This window comes from Anoplolepis gracilipes, chromosome 11 (assembly GCF_047496725.1).
Source record: "Anoplolepis gracilipes chromosome 11, ASM4749672v1, whole genome shotgun sequence".
In the NCBI taxonomy this organism is placed as follows: Eukaryota; Metazoa; Arthropoda; class Insecta; order Hymenoptera; family Formicidae; genus Anoplolepis; species Anoplolepis gracilipes.
In genome coordinates this window covers 10642489-10659867 of record NC_132980.1, presented here as the reverse complement: position 1 = coordinate 10659867, position 17379 = coordinate 10642489, and the positions used below count along the sequence as shown (strand labels likewise).

The window sequence follows — 17379 nt, the reverse complement described above, 5'->3', positions numbered from 1 at the left end:
AAGCTCCTGCATCGAGGCTGCCAATTCCGAGAAAGAAATTGCACTAAAATGTACGTCACAATTTCCACTAGAATCTAGTAATGTTGGTGTTTTAAGGATCGACAGGAGTAAAGTCACTATAATCTAGTGACTTTAGACAGGAGGCACTGTGGAGAGTCAACCCCGATTAATCGATTGCTCATTTCCATTCATCGATTTATAAGCTCCCGATACGATATATCGCGGCCATCACTGGCCATCACAGAGTTCTTTCTACCTTACGAGAAATTGGAGGCTTACCATGTCAGAGCAGTAAGTGTTTTCGTTCCTCGTTTTTGTAAAATAGATAGAAAAGCGAATCTCGAATTATCAGTTCGTATCGTTCAAGAATGATGTATTAAACAATCGTTTCAGAGAGTCACGATCACCTTAACGTTCGCGAAAATGAGCAGGTTAGAATGAGCGAACGCTTCTAACAATGACGTTGTAGTGACTCGAAGCGAGAGAGAGCTTTCCCACCTTAGTGTTTCGTTTACGTTTCCTCCTAAAATGTTTTTTTTTTTCTCGTTGATCCTTTTAGTGACGATACCTTGCTAGACGAAGACCTCGGGGATGAGGAGTATGATCTGGGTAACGACGAGGAAGAAGCTCTTCTTGCAGATGACTATGATATAGAAAGGGTGAGCATATTGTTTACCCATTATTTTTCTTCAGTCAAATAAAACTTTATATTTTACTTTGATGTATTCAGCTATTTCAATCGCGCTTTTTGCTACCTTAATTTGAAAGTACCTTATTCTTTGTTTTTATACATTTTTACTTTTTTTTTTTTTGTTGACCTAATTCATGTTAAAAATAATTTCTGCAATTATCATTTAATGTCGACAAACAAGTAGGAATTGCCAAAATTATTAGAGGCCATGGTATTTTTATTTCTTCTAAATGTTCTTATTTAATGTTCTCTATAAGGAATTCCAATGGACAAAGAAAGTTAGACTCGATATTGTTCAAAGTTTTTAATTTTAGATATAGCAAGTAATATATCTAATGTATATATTTATATTATTAATTGTGTATTAAAAAATGTGTAATATTTTTTTTTGTGCGTAACCTGAAAAAAAATAGAATTGTACATATGGGTGCAATGATGATTTTATTAGCGCACTTTTGATTATACTAGAAAGGTATCTAAACTATATTTTTGAAAATTTTGAACATATAACGTACAATATATGTGATGTATAATTATTATATTAACTACTAATATTCACACATAGATATATTCATATATGTTTACAGTATTTATTACATTGGCTATTTTTCTGATTATAAATTCTAAATAAATATATTTACATAAGAAATCGATATTTTACACATGTAGTTATATGTACTACAAAATTTGTGATATTAAGACTGTTCAACAAGGTGCAGCAAGAACACTTTTGCTTGATTACAAATGGTTGTGAAAATTGTTACTACAGTATAAAAAAATGTATGCTTGATATAAGCATTATGATTCGTGTCGATGGACAGTTGTAGAATTTTATACAGGTTGAAAAAATACAGGTAGCTGTGTTGTGATTCGCAAGTGTTTTAATAATAGATAAAAAAACTTATATACGAGTTTGGAACACAAATAACATTAGTACTAGATTGAAGATTAATACAGACAAAAAATTAACGATATTACTGTAATTCATTTTATTTTTTAGTAATAGCATATTGTTTTTGTACATTCAACAGCTTGAGGTTATTGTTTTGAAATGTTTATCTTTAATAATGCAGATAATTTGTATAGATAATTTTTTTAGACAAGTATTGCATTAAAAGATACTTATTTAATAGTGTCAGAATGCTACATGTATTTGTTTTACCTGCTGCGTAAATGCGATAATTTTTGTATATTAAGATTATGCGAGATATCAATGATAAATGAACACAAAAAATCTGCAACGTGGTTATAAGACCATTTAAATGGCAAATTGGTGATATATACAATTCGATACTTTACTAGTTGCCAATGTAAATCTCTGATTATATCTCGCCTCGCCTATCGGAAGAATTATTTTTAGAATGGCCTAATATAAGATGATGAATATAAAATATACAGATACATCATTATAAATAGAAATTTATTTATTACGAAATATTTTTTTAATTTATTCATATAATATTAATATTTTATTAAATTGTTATTGTTAAAGAAAAATTTATAATTTTTGTATATGCAATACATTCTAAAAATAGTAACACAAATTTATTTAAAAATATATCTATAAATCTTCATAGAGATAATTATATAGAGAGAAAACTTTCTATTATGATGTAAATTCTTACATTAAGCCATTCCAATGTATTACAAACTTTGTTATTTCAATGTTCAACAATGTAGCGATTATTGTGAAAGGCTACACACATTTTTTTTTTAATGCAAAATTGTAAAACGCGATTTTTAGTATTAAGTATCCCCAGACCATCCAATAAACCGATGTGTAAGAAATAATTTAGTTATATCAATGCAATAAGATATATTCTAATTTCACAATAACTTGAATTTTTTTCACTTAATATACTCAATATATACAGTATTAATGTTATTTTAAAACTTATTTCAAAATTGTAAATTATTGAATAAATATACACATTTTATTTGTATCTAGTTATACAGTTTACATTATTGTAATACGATCTTCAATATAAATGTATTGTATGAAATTTATGCGCGCTAAAATTTAATTTAAAAGTAAATACATATTTGGCAAATTGTAGTTCTTATATAATTGCATATATACTGAATTGTTTAAACTGAATTATATCGTACACTGATATGTGCAAATTTTATCTTATACAAAGCATAAGCAAAGCAAGTTTTATTATACAAATTCGTGTTTATCGAATGTTATATAATTATATGTCTATCATCGCGCGCGATTAATATTTTACCGATTTAAGCTACCGGTTGTTATATATCACCGAAAATATTGCACATAATCACAATTTTCCACCACTGTGTACTCGGACTTGTCACAATCATCAATCACATTTGTTTATAAAATCTTTCCGTTTGATTATTATTACCGTTAGAGAGATAAGAGCATGTTTCCTCAGTATGTTAATGGATGTAGTAGATTAGTAGAAGAAAGAAATGTTTATAAGGAAGAAAATTCTCACGAAAGTTACGTTTATCGCGTGGGGATCAAATGCGCACCAGAATCAGGAATCAGGACTCATACGATACCATATGCGAGTGTACATATCGATAGTTTTCACAAACAGTTGGAGAGAAAGGAGGATATTCCATTTATGCACATTTTAAATACACATTAGTTATGATATAATGAAACGTAGATTATAACTACATATTATATGGATAAATATCTCGTATTTACATTACAAATATCTGCCAATTTGATTCCCCGAGCAGCAGAATAGCTATAAGGGAGAAGAGGAAACAGATGATGTACTGGACTTAGGAGTCACGGACGCGCTCGACGACTTAGATGGCGAAGACGAGAATATAGAGTTTAGTAGAGGCAATACTGATAAACGTAGCGATAACGATTTCTATAAAGATGGAGAACATCAGATGGAGATACAGCCTTCGTCGTCGTATTACGAGCAAGAAGGTGCCGAGCAGTATGCGAATGAGCAGGCATCGCGTCAGTCGGGCAAAAATCCGGAGTCGAATAACGTTAATGTTTCTAATAATATTGGCAAGGGCGATCTGCGCGAGAAGCTCCAAAGAAACATGCAGAAGACTGTTTACATCGGCAACGGGCAAGGAATGGAGGACGACGACTGCGAAGAAGCGAAGGAGAGGCGTAATAGATTTCAAAACGAGCGTACGATGATTTCTCCAAAGATGAACAATGATATCCCGGATACTTTAGAGAGTGTCGTCACGTCAGAACCATCCAGAGCGCCGTTCAGAGGAAGAGGACGAGGCCGCGGAGTAAGAGGAAGCAGAGGAGGACGATTTAACGTACAAAACACTGGAAACTTCAATCCAAGGTAACAATGTGATTCTAATAATAAATGGTACAGTTATATAATAATAGCAATATATATTAATATACATATAAATAATATATAATAATGATTTTAATAATTGACTAAATAAAAATAAAATATTTAAAATGTTATTTACATTATTTTCTTCTTATGAAATGCTTTGTTTGCAGGTTTGGTATAGCACGGCCCGGTAATTTTGATAATCAACCGCCTGCTTGTAGACCGCCACTAATAGATACCAGACCGACGTGTCTTCTTGGCGTACCAAGTAACGTACCAAATCAGCAGCAAATAATGTATCAACAACAAGCTAATTCACAACAGCCCTTTCAACAGCCCTTCGGTCCAAATGGTCCGTTGCAAGGGCCGCCGGCGCAATTTGCGGAGAATAGGCCGCAGTTCAATCCCGGACAATTCCAGGGCCCGATGGGACCGCGTCCGATTGGCAGTCAAAGACTGCCCGAGTATGGACTTAGGAATCCCTTGGCGGGAGGATCTATGCAAGGACCGAATTATAATTGTCCGCCCAACCAGCAGCCGCCGTATCATCCCCCGATGCAGCCACCGTTTCCAAATCCGGGCGGTGTCATGCAGGAAAATCGACCGAGTATGCAAGGGAATCAGGGAGGACCTTTATTGCAAGGAAATCCTGGAGGAGGATCGCTTCTCGGTAACCCAAACTGCCTGTTGCTACCTGGAAATCCGCCCAATATGTTGTTACCTGGAGGAGGAACTCTGCCAGCGTCTATGGGTCAAGGATTTCCGCGCCAGCAGCAAGCGCTGCCAAGCGCCTCTCAAGGTCCGCCCATGCAAAATCTGCCGCCGAACGTGCAAATGTCTAGTCAGCCGCCGCCCTTCGAGAACAGACTGCCGCCGCCACAGTTTCAAGAGCCCCAGTTCGAAGGTCGAAACGCGTATGACGCAAGACCCGGTTTTCATCCTTCCGATCAAGTACCCAATAACCAATTTAATAATACGATGCAACCGGTAGCGCAACAGTCGGCGTCTAATGTATCACACAGTGTGTCTTTACCTCCAGGCCACAAGATTCTAATCAATCCTCATTTTAGAGGCACCGTTCAACCTGCGAATGATAGTAAGTATCTCTAACAAATGAATTTATGTATATCGAATGTATCTGGATTATTGATACTTTTACTAAAAAGTTTTTCTCTTGTGATAATTGCGTGGCAGCTCGACTCGTTTGGGATTCTAATCAACAAACTCAACCGCAAGTTTCTCATAGTGGACAGTTTCCGCAACCGCCGTCATCGTATCAAAATCAGGGACCTTATAATCAGGCCCAACAAGGTTCATCGCAGCAAAATTATCAACAAAATTATCAGCAAAATAAAAGTGACGTAAGTAATAATACATAAGACATGTCAAAGCAAAAAGTGAATAAACTTGTAAATTATCAATATCGATATCATATATAGGATCCATACGCATATTTTTCTGACGTGTGGCAAGAAAATAGACCACAGAAGCTTCAGACTAGTCCGAATAAACATTATCCTGCCGATAACAATTATTCCCGAGAGGGTAGCTACAATGATGGTAATAAATATAAATTGAATAACCAATGGGAGCAAAGGGATAACTATCAAGAGGTAAATGTTATGCGTAATTCGAAAGTGATGCTTGTATTAAGTTGCTTGTTTCGAACAATCAATCGTTTTGTTTTCTCTTTATTAGGATTATAGAGGATCTCATCAAAATTATCGAGAAAGAGATTTGCCGCTACGAGCAAGGAACGATCATACACAGAGGAGCAGAACGCCACAAAATATGTATCGCGGCGACTCTTATGATCAAGTTCACAGTCTGAAATTTTCCAGACCGCCGAATATTGCACCTCGTGGAGCAAATAGACCGCCGCAAAAGAGGATATCTGAGTCTTTGGACAAGGAGCCGCGGGAAGTAAGTCCAAAACGCAATAAATCGTCTAACAGAAATCTTCAAGAGGTGCGAAGAGTGGATACTGCAAGTGACGCTGTCGTTGACAAAGTGAGTTGCTCGTTTTACAAAGAATTTACTTTAATTAATTATGATAGAATCTAAATACATCGCAAAGCTATGATTTCAGGATGAAGATAATGATCCAGAGATGCAGGAATACCGTAAAAAAATGGAAGAGCAAAAACGTCTTCGGGAAAAGATATTACGCGAGAAGGAAAACAGACGTAAGATGGCTGCGATGGAGAAACAAAATGAAGATGTTAAGATCGATTCAAATACTGCAGGTAAGTTGATTTGTTATCCACACTTTTTGTAAACGTCTACATTTTTTTTGTCAATTACAACAATATGACCGAAATATTTTAGTGAGTGAAAATACACAGCAAGAAATAAAACCTGCGTCAACATTGATGGGGATTGTAAAGGACGGTGTTAAAACTCGCCCTGGTATTGCTAAAGGACGTGGCCGTCCTGTCAATATACAGAACATAGAGGTACAACATTAAATGTATACCTATATTATATTCCTCAATCATGATTGATAACAAGATGTATAAATTATACAATTGTATAATATACATAAATATTTCTGCACTTGTAAAGAGAAACTTTACAACAAACTCCTATTCTGCTATTTATCATATAATTCAATTATAAGTGACAGGAACAGTGATAGTATTTTTTTAATGCAATTTACATAATACTTATGCACAGTTACAAAAGGCTATATAATTGTATGTAAATGTACTTATGTGCATATAAAAATTGGATATAGCTATAGTACACTTAGACTGAATAAATTATTTTCTCTTCAGAATCAGCAGTTTTGTTGTACTGCATGTTTGCCAATTAGTAGAAAATGTTTTTTAAATATATATATTTTATCATTAATTATATGCATTTTTAAATGAAATTTCATTTAATTACACAATTTTTTTAAAGTTGTACTCTGTACATTTTTCTTATGTTCTAATAAAATATACTTTTTCAATAAATTTTGTTTCTTTTCTCATTTTTCCTCCAGACTAAATATATCTTAACAGATTTTTAAAAATTCAAAATTTGTAAACTTTTTGATTAAAGTAAATTATTTAGGGGAAATATATTTTTTGAATAAATATAGTTATATATTGTTAATATTGTTTAATTTTTTTTTACACTATTATTGTTATTTTGATAATAAATAACTAATTTAAATAAACTAACTTTTATCTAAAATAACGTATTTTTTGTTGTAGGGAGCAGACAGACCGTCTAATATGCGAATTGTCAGAACGATACCAACTATACAAGCTAACGATTTGTCAGATACAATCGGTTCGAGAGATAATAACTCTGGATACGCAACTAATCAAACTGGCGATGTTGTACCAACGAGACAAGTGATACAACAATCTGGCACACGAAGAGTTGTGATACAGAAGCCTCTGCTAAATTCACAAAAAATCGCTACTACAATACAGAAAACTGTCTCCAATTTACAGAAGAATCAGGGATTACAACCGAACACGCAAGCTGTGCAAACGCAGAAAATCGTACAGAATAAAGTTAATGTATTACAAAAATCTGGAACTGTTGGACCGAAAACTACAAATGTTGGTCAAAGAATGGTAACGCATAAAACACCTGGGAACTTGCAGAAAACTGTAATCAACGATAGCGCGAATGTCCAAAAAGTTATGAATGCGCAACAAAATTCCCAGCGACTCGTGTTGCAAAAGTCTGCAGTTCAAGCGAAAAAGTTACCCGAGATAAAGACAAATACAGTTAAATTAGAGAATTTGGCTGCGAGCACTTCTGAGGCCCAAATCAGACGTATGTGTCAAGCCATCGGAACCATTGAGGTGACTATATTTACATGAGAATGTTTCATCTGGCACTCGTTTTCATCAATTATTGACACGCTTACATTTACTACATTTCATGTATTTTCCTCACTTTTAATTTTATGGAAAATGTTTAGATTTAGGTTTATGGATACTAAGCATAACGATTTATTTTCTGCATGCGCTTTTTATTTATATTTCTCTATAAGAATTGTTTTATTTGGAAAGAAGCTTAAAATACACATGTTAATGCGCATGTAAGATAACAAAGGTATTATTTTTTATAGACAATTTGTAACTACAAAGTATTGTAGCAGAGTATTAGAGGCTTGTATTTGATGTATGTTTGATCGATATTCTTTAACCATTAATTTAAATAGCTTTAACCATTCCAAAGATTCCAAAGATATGTATCATAACTATGAATAAACAATATTTCTATGATACACGTTCCTTACATACATTGTATGTATAATGAATTTGTTTTACATTGAATTATTAAAATCAATGATTTTATAATGTGTTGATTTATTTTAAATACATTGCGTGTAATGTAATGACTAGGGTTTAATGCAGTTGATCAAATGTTATATACATATATACAAGCTAAAAAAATCGTTTTATAATGTTATAGTATAATCACAAATTTGATAATTGACATATATATTATTTTTAGTTTATATATAATTTTTCCAATTTTTTTTTTCTTGTGATAAGAGATGTGATTGAACAACTTTAAAAATGTGATAAAATTTGTAACCTTTACATCGCAGCACGAATTTGAGAGACAACTGTTGTAATAAAACCAACCACAAATTCTGCAAAACTTGAATTTGTTAATGACTTTATGAATTTTCCTTATTTTGTTCCTCTCAAAAATGTATGCAACACAAACAATTATGTTAAAGAAAACTCGTTAATTGTCTTTAAAATTCATCATATTTTTTTATTGCTTATACATAGACATTTCTCTTTTATGTTTATTTTATAAATTGACAATCTAATAACAGTATATTTTCTATTCTTCGTGTTATAGAGCATACGTATGGGCGAGGGTAACGCGACCATTGTGTTTAAGACACAATCCGCTGCCATGGTGTTTCACAAGAAATACCAGCGTAAAATGCTCGATCTATCGCTGATAACTGTTCGCCTTGTGCCGCAAAGCACTCTCGCCAATAAAGTGGTAACGGCGATCGCGAAGAAATCTTAGAGATGAATGTTGAAATATTATATCAGCATATTCTTAGCGTTAATTCCATGTAAACCGCGGCTCTCCTTTTCTCGACGGTACTCTTCTTATTTCAAGATTTATTAGATTTTTCTCTGTTTGATAGAGGTAAAAACATGTATATCTATATATTTTATACACGTATATATTCCACATTACTATAGAAATTTGTAAAGTTAGTGAGGACGTAGTGATACTTCTGCTAGATCTCTAATGGAAGAATGATATAAACGGTAAGAGTTCTCGAAATTTTTCAATCAAGTACGAGACATTCGTTATTATTTATGAGAACTCATTTATGTATATATAAGAAAAAATTGTATATTTCGTATAAAATTATGTATAATGATGTGGATATAAAATAAAGTAACATGCAACAATATGCAAATATAGAAGAAGAGAATGCTTGTACGAAATTTATTATAATGATATGTATATTATATATAGTGATAATACTTTCTTAAAGCTTTAGTGCTCTTTACGAGCGGAAATAAAATTTATTCTATTAAAATCAGCTATATCTGATAAATATCTCGCGAGCCACAGTATAGAATAATTATTTAAATAAGAGAGAGAATGCTCATTATACGAAAGATCCTATTATATATCGATAATATGTATATATATGTATTAATTTAGATAATCGATGATAAACTTATAGTGCATAAATAATCATATTGGAATAAATAACTGCAGCTCATTTAGAATATCATCAGTTCTAATTTCATTATATGTATTTTATTAACAATAAGTTTACAAATTTATTTTTACAAGGCGTGTTTGTAAATTAGAAAAGTAAAAATGAGCATTATATGTAAAAGGAGATTATTGATAACGTATATAAGCATATATAAACAGAATAACATTATGCATAATATTTATATATAAACATTCTTCTCTTTGTTTTTTTTAAATTGCTATTAAGAGTACAAAGATTTTTATAATATATTTTACATTTATTGATAAATTGCAAACATAATTTATATTAATAATTTATATTTAATGAGTAAAATTTTTAGTAACTATTAATTGCCTCTTTTTCAATAAAAATTATAATTAGTTTATTTAAATTTTCAAAATTATATTTGTGTGTATGTGCGGTACACAGATACGATTAATTAATATTAAATTAATTGGGAGCAAAAAATGTGGAACGCTTCACGATTTTGCGTGTCATCCTTGCGCAGGGGCCATGCTAATCTTCTCTGTATCGTTCCAATTTTAGTATATGTACTGCCGAAGCAAGTACATTTATATGGTTGGAAAAACTTGCTTATAAAGTATGTATCATTGCAAGTGTGCCTGCGAGAAATTGGAAGTAACAAATCGCCGCCTAGTGGTGAAATTATGTACTACAAAGAGAGACCGGTCGTCGACGGTCGACCGTAATTGTGTACATAAATGATTTCTATACATTTGAATGAGAATTCGAATATATATTTTTCTTTATTAACAAGAATTAGCGAGAAGAATGTACAACAATTATAACGAGAACGTGTATTTGTGTATTTTAATTTAATTAAGATATACACGCAAGTTTTACATTTTTGATATAACCTACAACCTGTTTTGTGTTTTATATATTAATAACATCAGTGATAATATTTCGTTGTTTGACATATACAATGGCCATGCGCGCATACTTTTTGTCATGTAAATCATTAGAGTTCTGTCAGTCGAGACGTTTGAAATTTCTACGTACAAGTAACCGGACGTTAAATGTGTTACGAAAGTTTGCGGATGACAGGCCGGCTGTTATTTTAGGAATCGAAACAAGCTGCGATGATACAGGATGCGGAATCGTAGACGCTACAGGAAAAATACTGAGCGAGGTGATAAACTCGCAGCATCTTACTCACTTAAAGTAATTGCGATTATCATATCTCGCGAATCACGTATGTTTGGAAGATCAATATGAGTTACATATGTTTAGTCCACAGTTATTAATTTCTTAAGATAATACTATATTTAATTACATTACATAAAATATTAATTAGTTTCTGTATATATACATATTATTAAAAAACTTTATCTACATCATTTTTAAGAAAAATGACAATTTAAAAAATATTTAGCAGTATATTTTAATTGCCATTGTATTCTTGTTTTTCAGACATGGCGGAATAATACCTACAATTGCCAGCAATATGCACAGGCAACAGATTACAACAGTCTGTGAAGACGCGCTGAGATCAGCAAATTTAAAATTAAGAGATATAGATGCTATCGCAACCACAACTAAACCAGGCCTTGCTTTATCACTTGCCGTTGGAAATACCTTTGGCAAATATCTCTCTAGGATTGGTAACAAGCCATATATACCAATACATCATATGGAAGCTCATGCATTAACTGTACGGATGGTAGAGAAAGTATGTTGGAACTATAGTTACATATAAAGCATATGTGCTATATGCAGTATGAATTATTCATATAATATTTTATAGATAGATCTTCCTTATCTCGTTTTGCTTGTATCAGGTGGCCATAGTTTACTAGCGATTGTTGAAAATGTCGACAAATTTTACACGCTAGGTACTACATTGGATAATGCACCTGGTGAAGTTTTTGATAAGGTATTTGCAAAGTTTGCTACTTATATGTAATATTATTATACTTGTTCTCTATTTTAATTTCTTGATAAATTTAATATCAATTTTGGTTTCAAAAGTTATATATAGGCAAAATTTTATAGTATTATATGTAACAGAAAAAGACAAAAATCTCCAACATAATTTAATAACGATTGTAGGTTGCTCGCAGACTCAAGCTTGCAAATATACCAGAATTTTCGCATATGAGCGGTGGCCAAGCCATAGAGAGTGCAGCGAGCAAAGCGACAGATCCGACTAAATTTGTTTTTGAGCCTGTCATGATGAGAAAGAGAGATTGCCAATTTACTTTCTCGGGTATGTTAAACAGAACTTTGAAATATATTAGCAAACAAGAAAAGGAACTTGATGTTGATGGCAGCACGGTGATCCCTGATGTGTATAATCTCTGTGCTGCGCTGCAAATATCTGCTGTAAGACATATGTGTCACAGAACGCAAAGGGCAATGGAATTTATTAATAATATGAATTTGATATCGCAGGACAAACGAACTTTGGTATGTTGGTAAGACTACTCTCATAAATTTTCGATTCATTCTACATATTTATTTAAATGCAGGTAGTATCTGGTGGAGTGGCGTGCAACAATTTCTTAGCAAAAGCTTTAGAAATTGTTTGCTTGGAAAAAGGTTTTAAATTCGTTAGAACTCCACCCCGATTATGTAACGACAATGGTGTAATGATAGCATGGAATGGCATGGAGAGGTGGATGGCAAATGCAGGCGTTATCCGAGATAGAGATGAAATTGAAATGGTAACTGTCGAGAAAAAGGTACCACTCGGGGAAAGTTGGATCGAAAGAGTGCAAGATGCGGGCATTAAATGTAAATTAGTAAAATTAAAGGCGCTTTTAGATTAAAAACCGATGGATATTCAATTTCAATCTTTTATTTGGACCTCCATTATTCGTTATCGAACAATTAAACTTGCTAAAAAAAAATTTGAGATGGAATAAAAAAATTATTCCACTTTTGAAAATTGAGATCTTGACACATTTTTGAGATGTCGTTATTAAGAATAAAATAGTATAATTAATAACTCAATATATTGTAATTAATTTACAAATTTACATTTATTTTCGTGTGTTATACAAATTTATACAACAGTCGATGTATGTTGTTTATTTTGCTGCTTTATCCTATCTAACAGCTGGAAGTCCAAGGAATCACCATATTGATTGATGTGTTGCTGTTCTTCATATTTATCTAAGATATTTCGTATTTTCTTTTTAATTTCTTCTATCTGTGATTTATTTTTCGAAATTAAAGACACTGGTAATATATCGTCGATTTGTATAATTTGCTCAGGGCGCATTTCCTCTGGACATGTAGCCACATAATCAGATAAATCGTGTAGTGTCGACTTAATTTCTTTGAGGATATTATCAGCATTATCAGTGTCCATCTTATTGATTAAAATCATGATTGGCATTTTTAATAGGTCCGGTTTATAAAGCTCGATCTCCTTGTTTAGTAAAACCACAGTTTCCAAACAAGATCTGTGCACATGTTTGGGCGACAATTGAAAACCTTGTATGTCTACAATGAACAAGAGCAGTTTTGTTCTTTCGATATGCTTCAAGAATTTGTGACCCATTCCAATATTCATATGCGCACCCTCAATCAGACCTGGTAAGTCCGCAACAGTAATTTGCCTATGATCTTCATACTTTATGACCCCCAATTTCGGCCTTATAGTAGTAACTGCAATAAAATATACAGTTGCAAAATCTGATCCCAAATATCAATTAAAAAAACAGATTTCTTTAAGATAATGTAATAACATTGAATAAATTATGATTGTGTAGAAATGAGTTCTTACAGGGATAACTAGCAATTTTAGGTTTAGCTTTTGAAAGTGCTTCCAAGAATGTGCTTTTGCCAGCATTGGGAAAACCGACTAGTCCGACGTCGGCAATTAATTTCAAGTCCAGTTTTATAGTCTGAGATTCTCCTTTTAATCCCCAATAACCTGTCTGCTCACAACCACCCATTCCACCTTTTGCTACCAGTAATTTTGTGTTTTCGTTGTTTAACTCTCCTAAATTTTCAATAGTGAAGAAAAACAAAAAATAAACGATTAATATATATAAATAACGTAAAATGTAATGTAATGCTTGAAAAATTTTGATTAAATTACCTAGCAATACTCCATTCTGATTGTATATCGTAATGCCACATGGGACTGAAATAATCTTGTCTTGACCAGGTACACCTATAATTCCTTTGGCCTTACTATCACTTCCCGGATCTGCTTTGATCCGTTTGCTCTTCAAGCTCTTGGCAATGTTCTGTAGACTCAGCCCATCTTTCGCAATCACGTACACGTTACCTCCTGGCCCTCCGATTCCACCGTAATGAGGTAAGCCAGCACCTCCTGTGCCTCCCCTGACATGAAGACGTAGTGTGTCAATGAATCTCGAACGTAGATATTTTCTGGGTAGCTACAAAAAAGCAAAATGTCTCTTTTGAAAATAAGACACTTCCTATTTAAATATATATTATCCTATAATTTATTTAAATATATACTATCCTATTTGCATAATTTAAAAAAAAATATCCACTTTACCTTTTTGACACAATCTAAAATCTGTGTCAAAAGTACCATTATGATAAATGTTTTAAGAAATACGTAATTTCAAATTTTTTATTTATTTTTTTCCCGTTTTTATACTTGCTTGTCTTTTGATTTATTTAATTTCCTTTACTCATCAATCGTATAACATTTCATTTTTGTAAAGAAGTTAGGTTAGGTTATTGCTGCACACACTGTATATTTGTATATTTTGTACGATACACGCTAACTTACCGACCGAGATTACCGATCGAAATTTATCGATAAGTTTGCGAAAAGTTGCTTCTAGATGGCATTTAATCCTCATTTCAGCCATTTTGTTTTTAATGCAACCGTTACAAAGAACTGTTACAAAGTGCAAACCGTGTTTTCCGGCAATGTCCTCGCTTCGATATTCAGAAAAGAAATATTCGTTAAAGGTATAATCAGACGCAATGGATTTCTTCCCTGGCTGGTCTAAATCCCTTCTGGGCAGCTGAGATCGGGGAACTATTCCTACATTAATGGATTTTATTAAAGGTATTGCTATTTTTACTTAATTTTTTAAATAATGTCCGTTGAAAAAAAAAAAATACCGTATCTTCTCTTTATTTTGCATTATTTTTCTTGCTTTTTTTATGTGTACTGTTACTTAATATTATTCAAGATCTGAGATTTGATATTATGATTTAAGTTTTATTTTCTCTTGTGTATATATTTATTATAAGTTTCATATAATTCTCGTAATGATAAAATTGATATTATAAACAGCGAATTAAAGATGGAACAAGTCTGATATGTTGCTTTTTAGGAGCATTTTCTATACAATAGTCAAATGTAGCATATTTACATATTATTTAGCATACTTTAGAATGAAATCACGTGATGCTGAAATAGACGCGACGGAAGTCACCACTCATATGTCGCGGCGTAAATATTTTATTGACGCAATCATGTACAAATATCTGTACAAATTGCAATATTTCTTATTTATACCGACGTAATAATAAGCTGACGTAATAAAAAGAGACACAGCTTGTTTAGAGATATTAAAATATCGAAAAAAAAATTGTAGTATAAATTAGGAATAATAATATAAGAAGAGAGAGATGTGCGTGTGTGTGTGTGTGTGTGTGTGTGTGTGTGTGTATAAAAGAAAATTGAAAAATATTTAGACCAATTTACGGTAAAGATATAAAAAGTAATAAATATGAATAAAAATGACACACGTTACATAATACATATGTATATACGTAATATGTTAAGTATTGAAAGTTATTTTGTTTATGTAAGCTACACATAGTATGTGCCATTGCCTAGTTAAGTTATAGCTAATGTTAACTGAAGTGTTTAGCTCTCTGACTCTATTCCCTTCTATTCTTTACTTGTAGAAAAATACAGACGCGGCCTTTCTTGTCCGAGGACATGAGCCGTAGTTTACAGGTCGCGGTAGCTCTCCAGGAGCCGATCGAACGCGCGATGCATATCCTGAGGTCAAGTGATACCAATTACGAGGAGGATTTCGCGGCAGATCAATTGGCGGCGTCGCCAAAGAGGCGGGGTAAGAGTGGCTGTCTCTCTCTGATCTCGGCGGAGGCTCGTCTAAACAGCAGATACACGTATATGCGAAGCGTTAAAATTAAATCTAGCCAGAGGCCGTCGACTACGACGTCCACGACGACGACGTCGAGGCGAGTTTGCGCGTCCTCTAGCTCAGTCTCAAGAGCACACCCCGGCTGCACGGATGCGTCCCGATTGCCAATCGATCTAGCATCCCCCGTCGCGACTTTTTCTCTGCTTCTCTATTTTTCTCGCGAAGCATCGCCGAAGTCTTCCGGTAATACTTCACCTGTCGTCCGAGAATTCCTCGCGAGACGTCGGATTCTCGTGTACTCGAATCTCTTGATCATCTTCATCTGAGATCTTTGCCGAGGTAATCTTTCGTCAAAATGCAAGTTTATGATTATCTCTCAAGCAGAATCTAAGGTTTTAATATACTGTAATTATTTATTTAATAGTATTTATTACTAGAGCTAAAATCGCTTTTCTCCTTGCTTTTATTATCTCACAACACTTATTCATAACGAATACTTGGGTCTAAAGCCATTGTGTATAGGATTAGCTAGAGGCTGTGTAAAATTTAAACGCAATATCATTGTTTGCTGTCCTCAACTAGATCCGCTCGAATGAGAATGCTCAACTACATAATCACTGAAGAACGTGTGCTATAAATATTCCAATATTCTGTCGTTTAAAATTTAGATTTTATCAGATTTTACCGTGTATCTTGTATTTCATTATCGTGATTTCACTTATCAAACTTATGTTAGAAATGGAAGATATCTTTGTCGAGTTTTTCTATTTTTTATATAGAAAATACGATCACGCGTATGAAAGTAACGACAATATTCCAAAATCAATCGCAAAATCGATCTGGCGAAACAATCGCCAGGTTTTTCATCGCCTGATCGTTCCTGAATGGTCGTGGCATCAGAAATCAGAAGGCGAACACGCGGGTGCGAGGAGTGTGTGTCATCGGGTTACTAGCCTTGATCACTGGCCAAATACTTGACAGGGAAAGCGTACCGTTGTCGTTGCTACTCGTGCTAATTTTACGTACGACGCAGAAAACTACGAAAATTGACAGTAATGGAACGAAGGACCTTCGTGACAATATCACCAGTTTGTTGTTTTACAAGTATTTTTAATCGCGCGAATTTACTTATCATAAAATATCTTAGTACTCGCATGCATATACAAACTTAGAAATATATTCGTATACAAGTGTGTGCAAAATTTATCACTATATTTTTACATTTTTTAAATAAATTCTTTTTTTTATACACACAGAAAAAAAAATAAATTTTTAGTAGAATTTTTTTACATATAAAATTACACATATAAAAATAAAATATATATATATATATTAATTTTATATATAAAAATTTCTCTATTTTATTCTAAATGTTCTATTTCTTTTTCTTCCTTCTGAAAAAAAGAGAAAAAGAATATAAATTTATAATTAATAAATAAAAAATATATATACAATCTTCAAAAGACATATCTTCTGATCTCTATTTCTAATTCGCATTCCCAACAGATGGAACGAGAGGACGAGGATTTTGGCGAGGGTTTCATCGCGGAATCGCACCCGTTGAGGCCGACGCATCTCACGATACCGCTCGGTGGACATTCTGATTCTCGT

General features: G+C 33.0%; 3 protein-coding genes and 1 non-coding gene across 5 annotated transcripts; 2 read left to right on the top strand and 2 right to left on the bottom strand.

Annotated features, from left to right (window-relative positions):
• Positions 1-178: 178 nt before the first annotated feature.
• Positions 179-9578, top strand: LOC140671051 (uncharacterized). 2 transcript variants are annotated; one of them, XM_072902073.1, is made up of 11 exons: positions 179-291; positions 560-659; positions 3404-3990; positions 4161-5086; positions 5185-5351; positions 5430-5603; positions 5689-6000; positions 6080-6236; positions 6319-6446; positions 7191-7796; positions 8815-9578. In XM_072902073.1, exons 1-11 carry the CDS (start codon positions 281-283, stop codon positions 8989-8991), a joined length of 3345 nt encoding a protein of 1114 aa, XP_072758174.1. In that variant the 5' UTR covers positions 179-280; the 3' UTR covers positions 8992-9578. The 2 variants fall into 2 exon arrangements, with proteins under 2 accessions (XP_072758174.1, XP_072758175.1); XM_072902074.1 differs by lacking the exon at positions 179-291 and adding an exon at positions 314-431.
• Positions 9579-10151: 573 nt separating this feature from the next.
• Positions 10152-10258, bottom strand: LOC140671511 (U6 spliceosomal RNA). Its single transcript, XR_012047753.1, has one exon. It is a non-coding gene; the product is annotated as a U6 spliceosomal RNA (small nuclear RNA).
• A 112-nt stretch (positions 10259-10370) lies between these two features.
• Positions 10371-12537, top strand: Tcs4 (Threonyl-carbamoyl synthesis 4). Its single transcript, XM_072902535.1, has 5 exons — positions 10371-10873; positions 11123-11381; positions 11457-11585; positions 11762-12118; positions 12181-12537. The coding sequence occupies exons 1-5, from the start codon at positions 10635-10637 to the stop codon at positions 12478-12480; spliced, it is 1284 nt and encodes a 427-aa protein (XP_072758636.1). The 5' UTR covers positions 10371-10634; the 3' UTR covers positions 12481-12537.
• Positions 12538-12677: 140 nt separating this feature from the next.
• On the bottom strand, positions 12678-14389 carry LOC140671280 (GTP-binding protein 10 homolog). Its single transcript, XM_072902536.1, has 4 exons — positions 14190-14389; positions 13761-14064; positions 13443-13661; positions 12678-13324 (listed from the first exon to the last, which is right to left on the bottom strand). Exons 1-4 carry the CDS (start codon positions 14226-14228, stop codon positions 12717-12719), a joined length of 1170 nt encoding a protein of 389 aa, XP_072758637.1. The 5' UTR covers positions 14229-14389; the 3' UTR covers positions 12678-12716.
• Positions 14390-17379: the final 2990 nt, after the last annotated feature.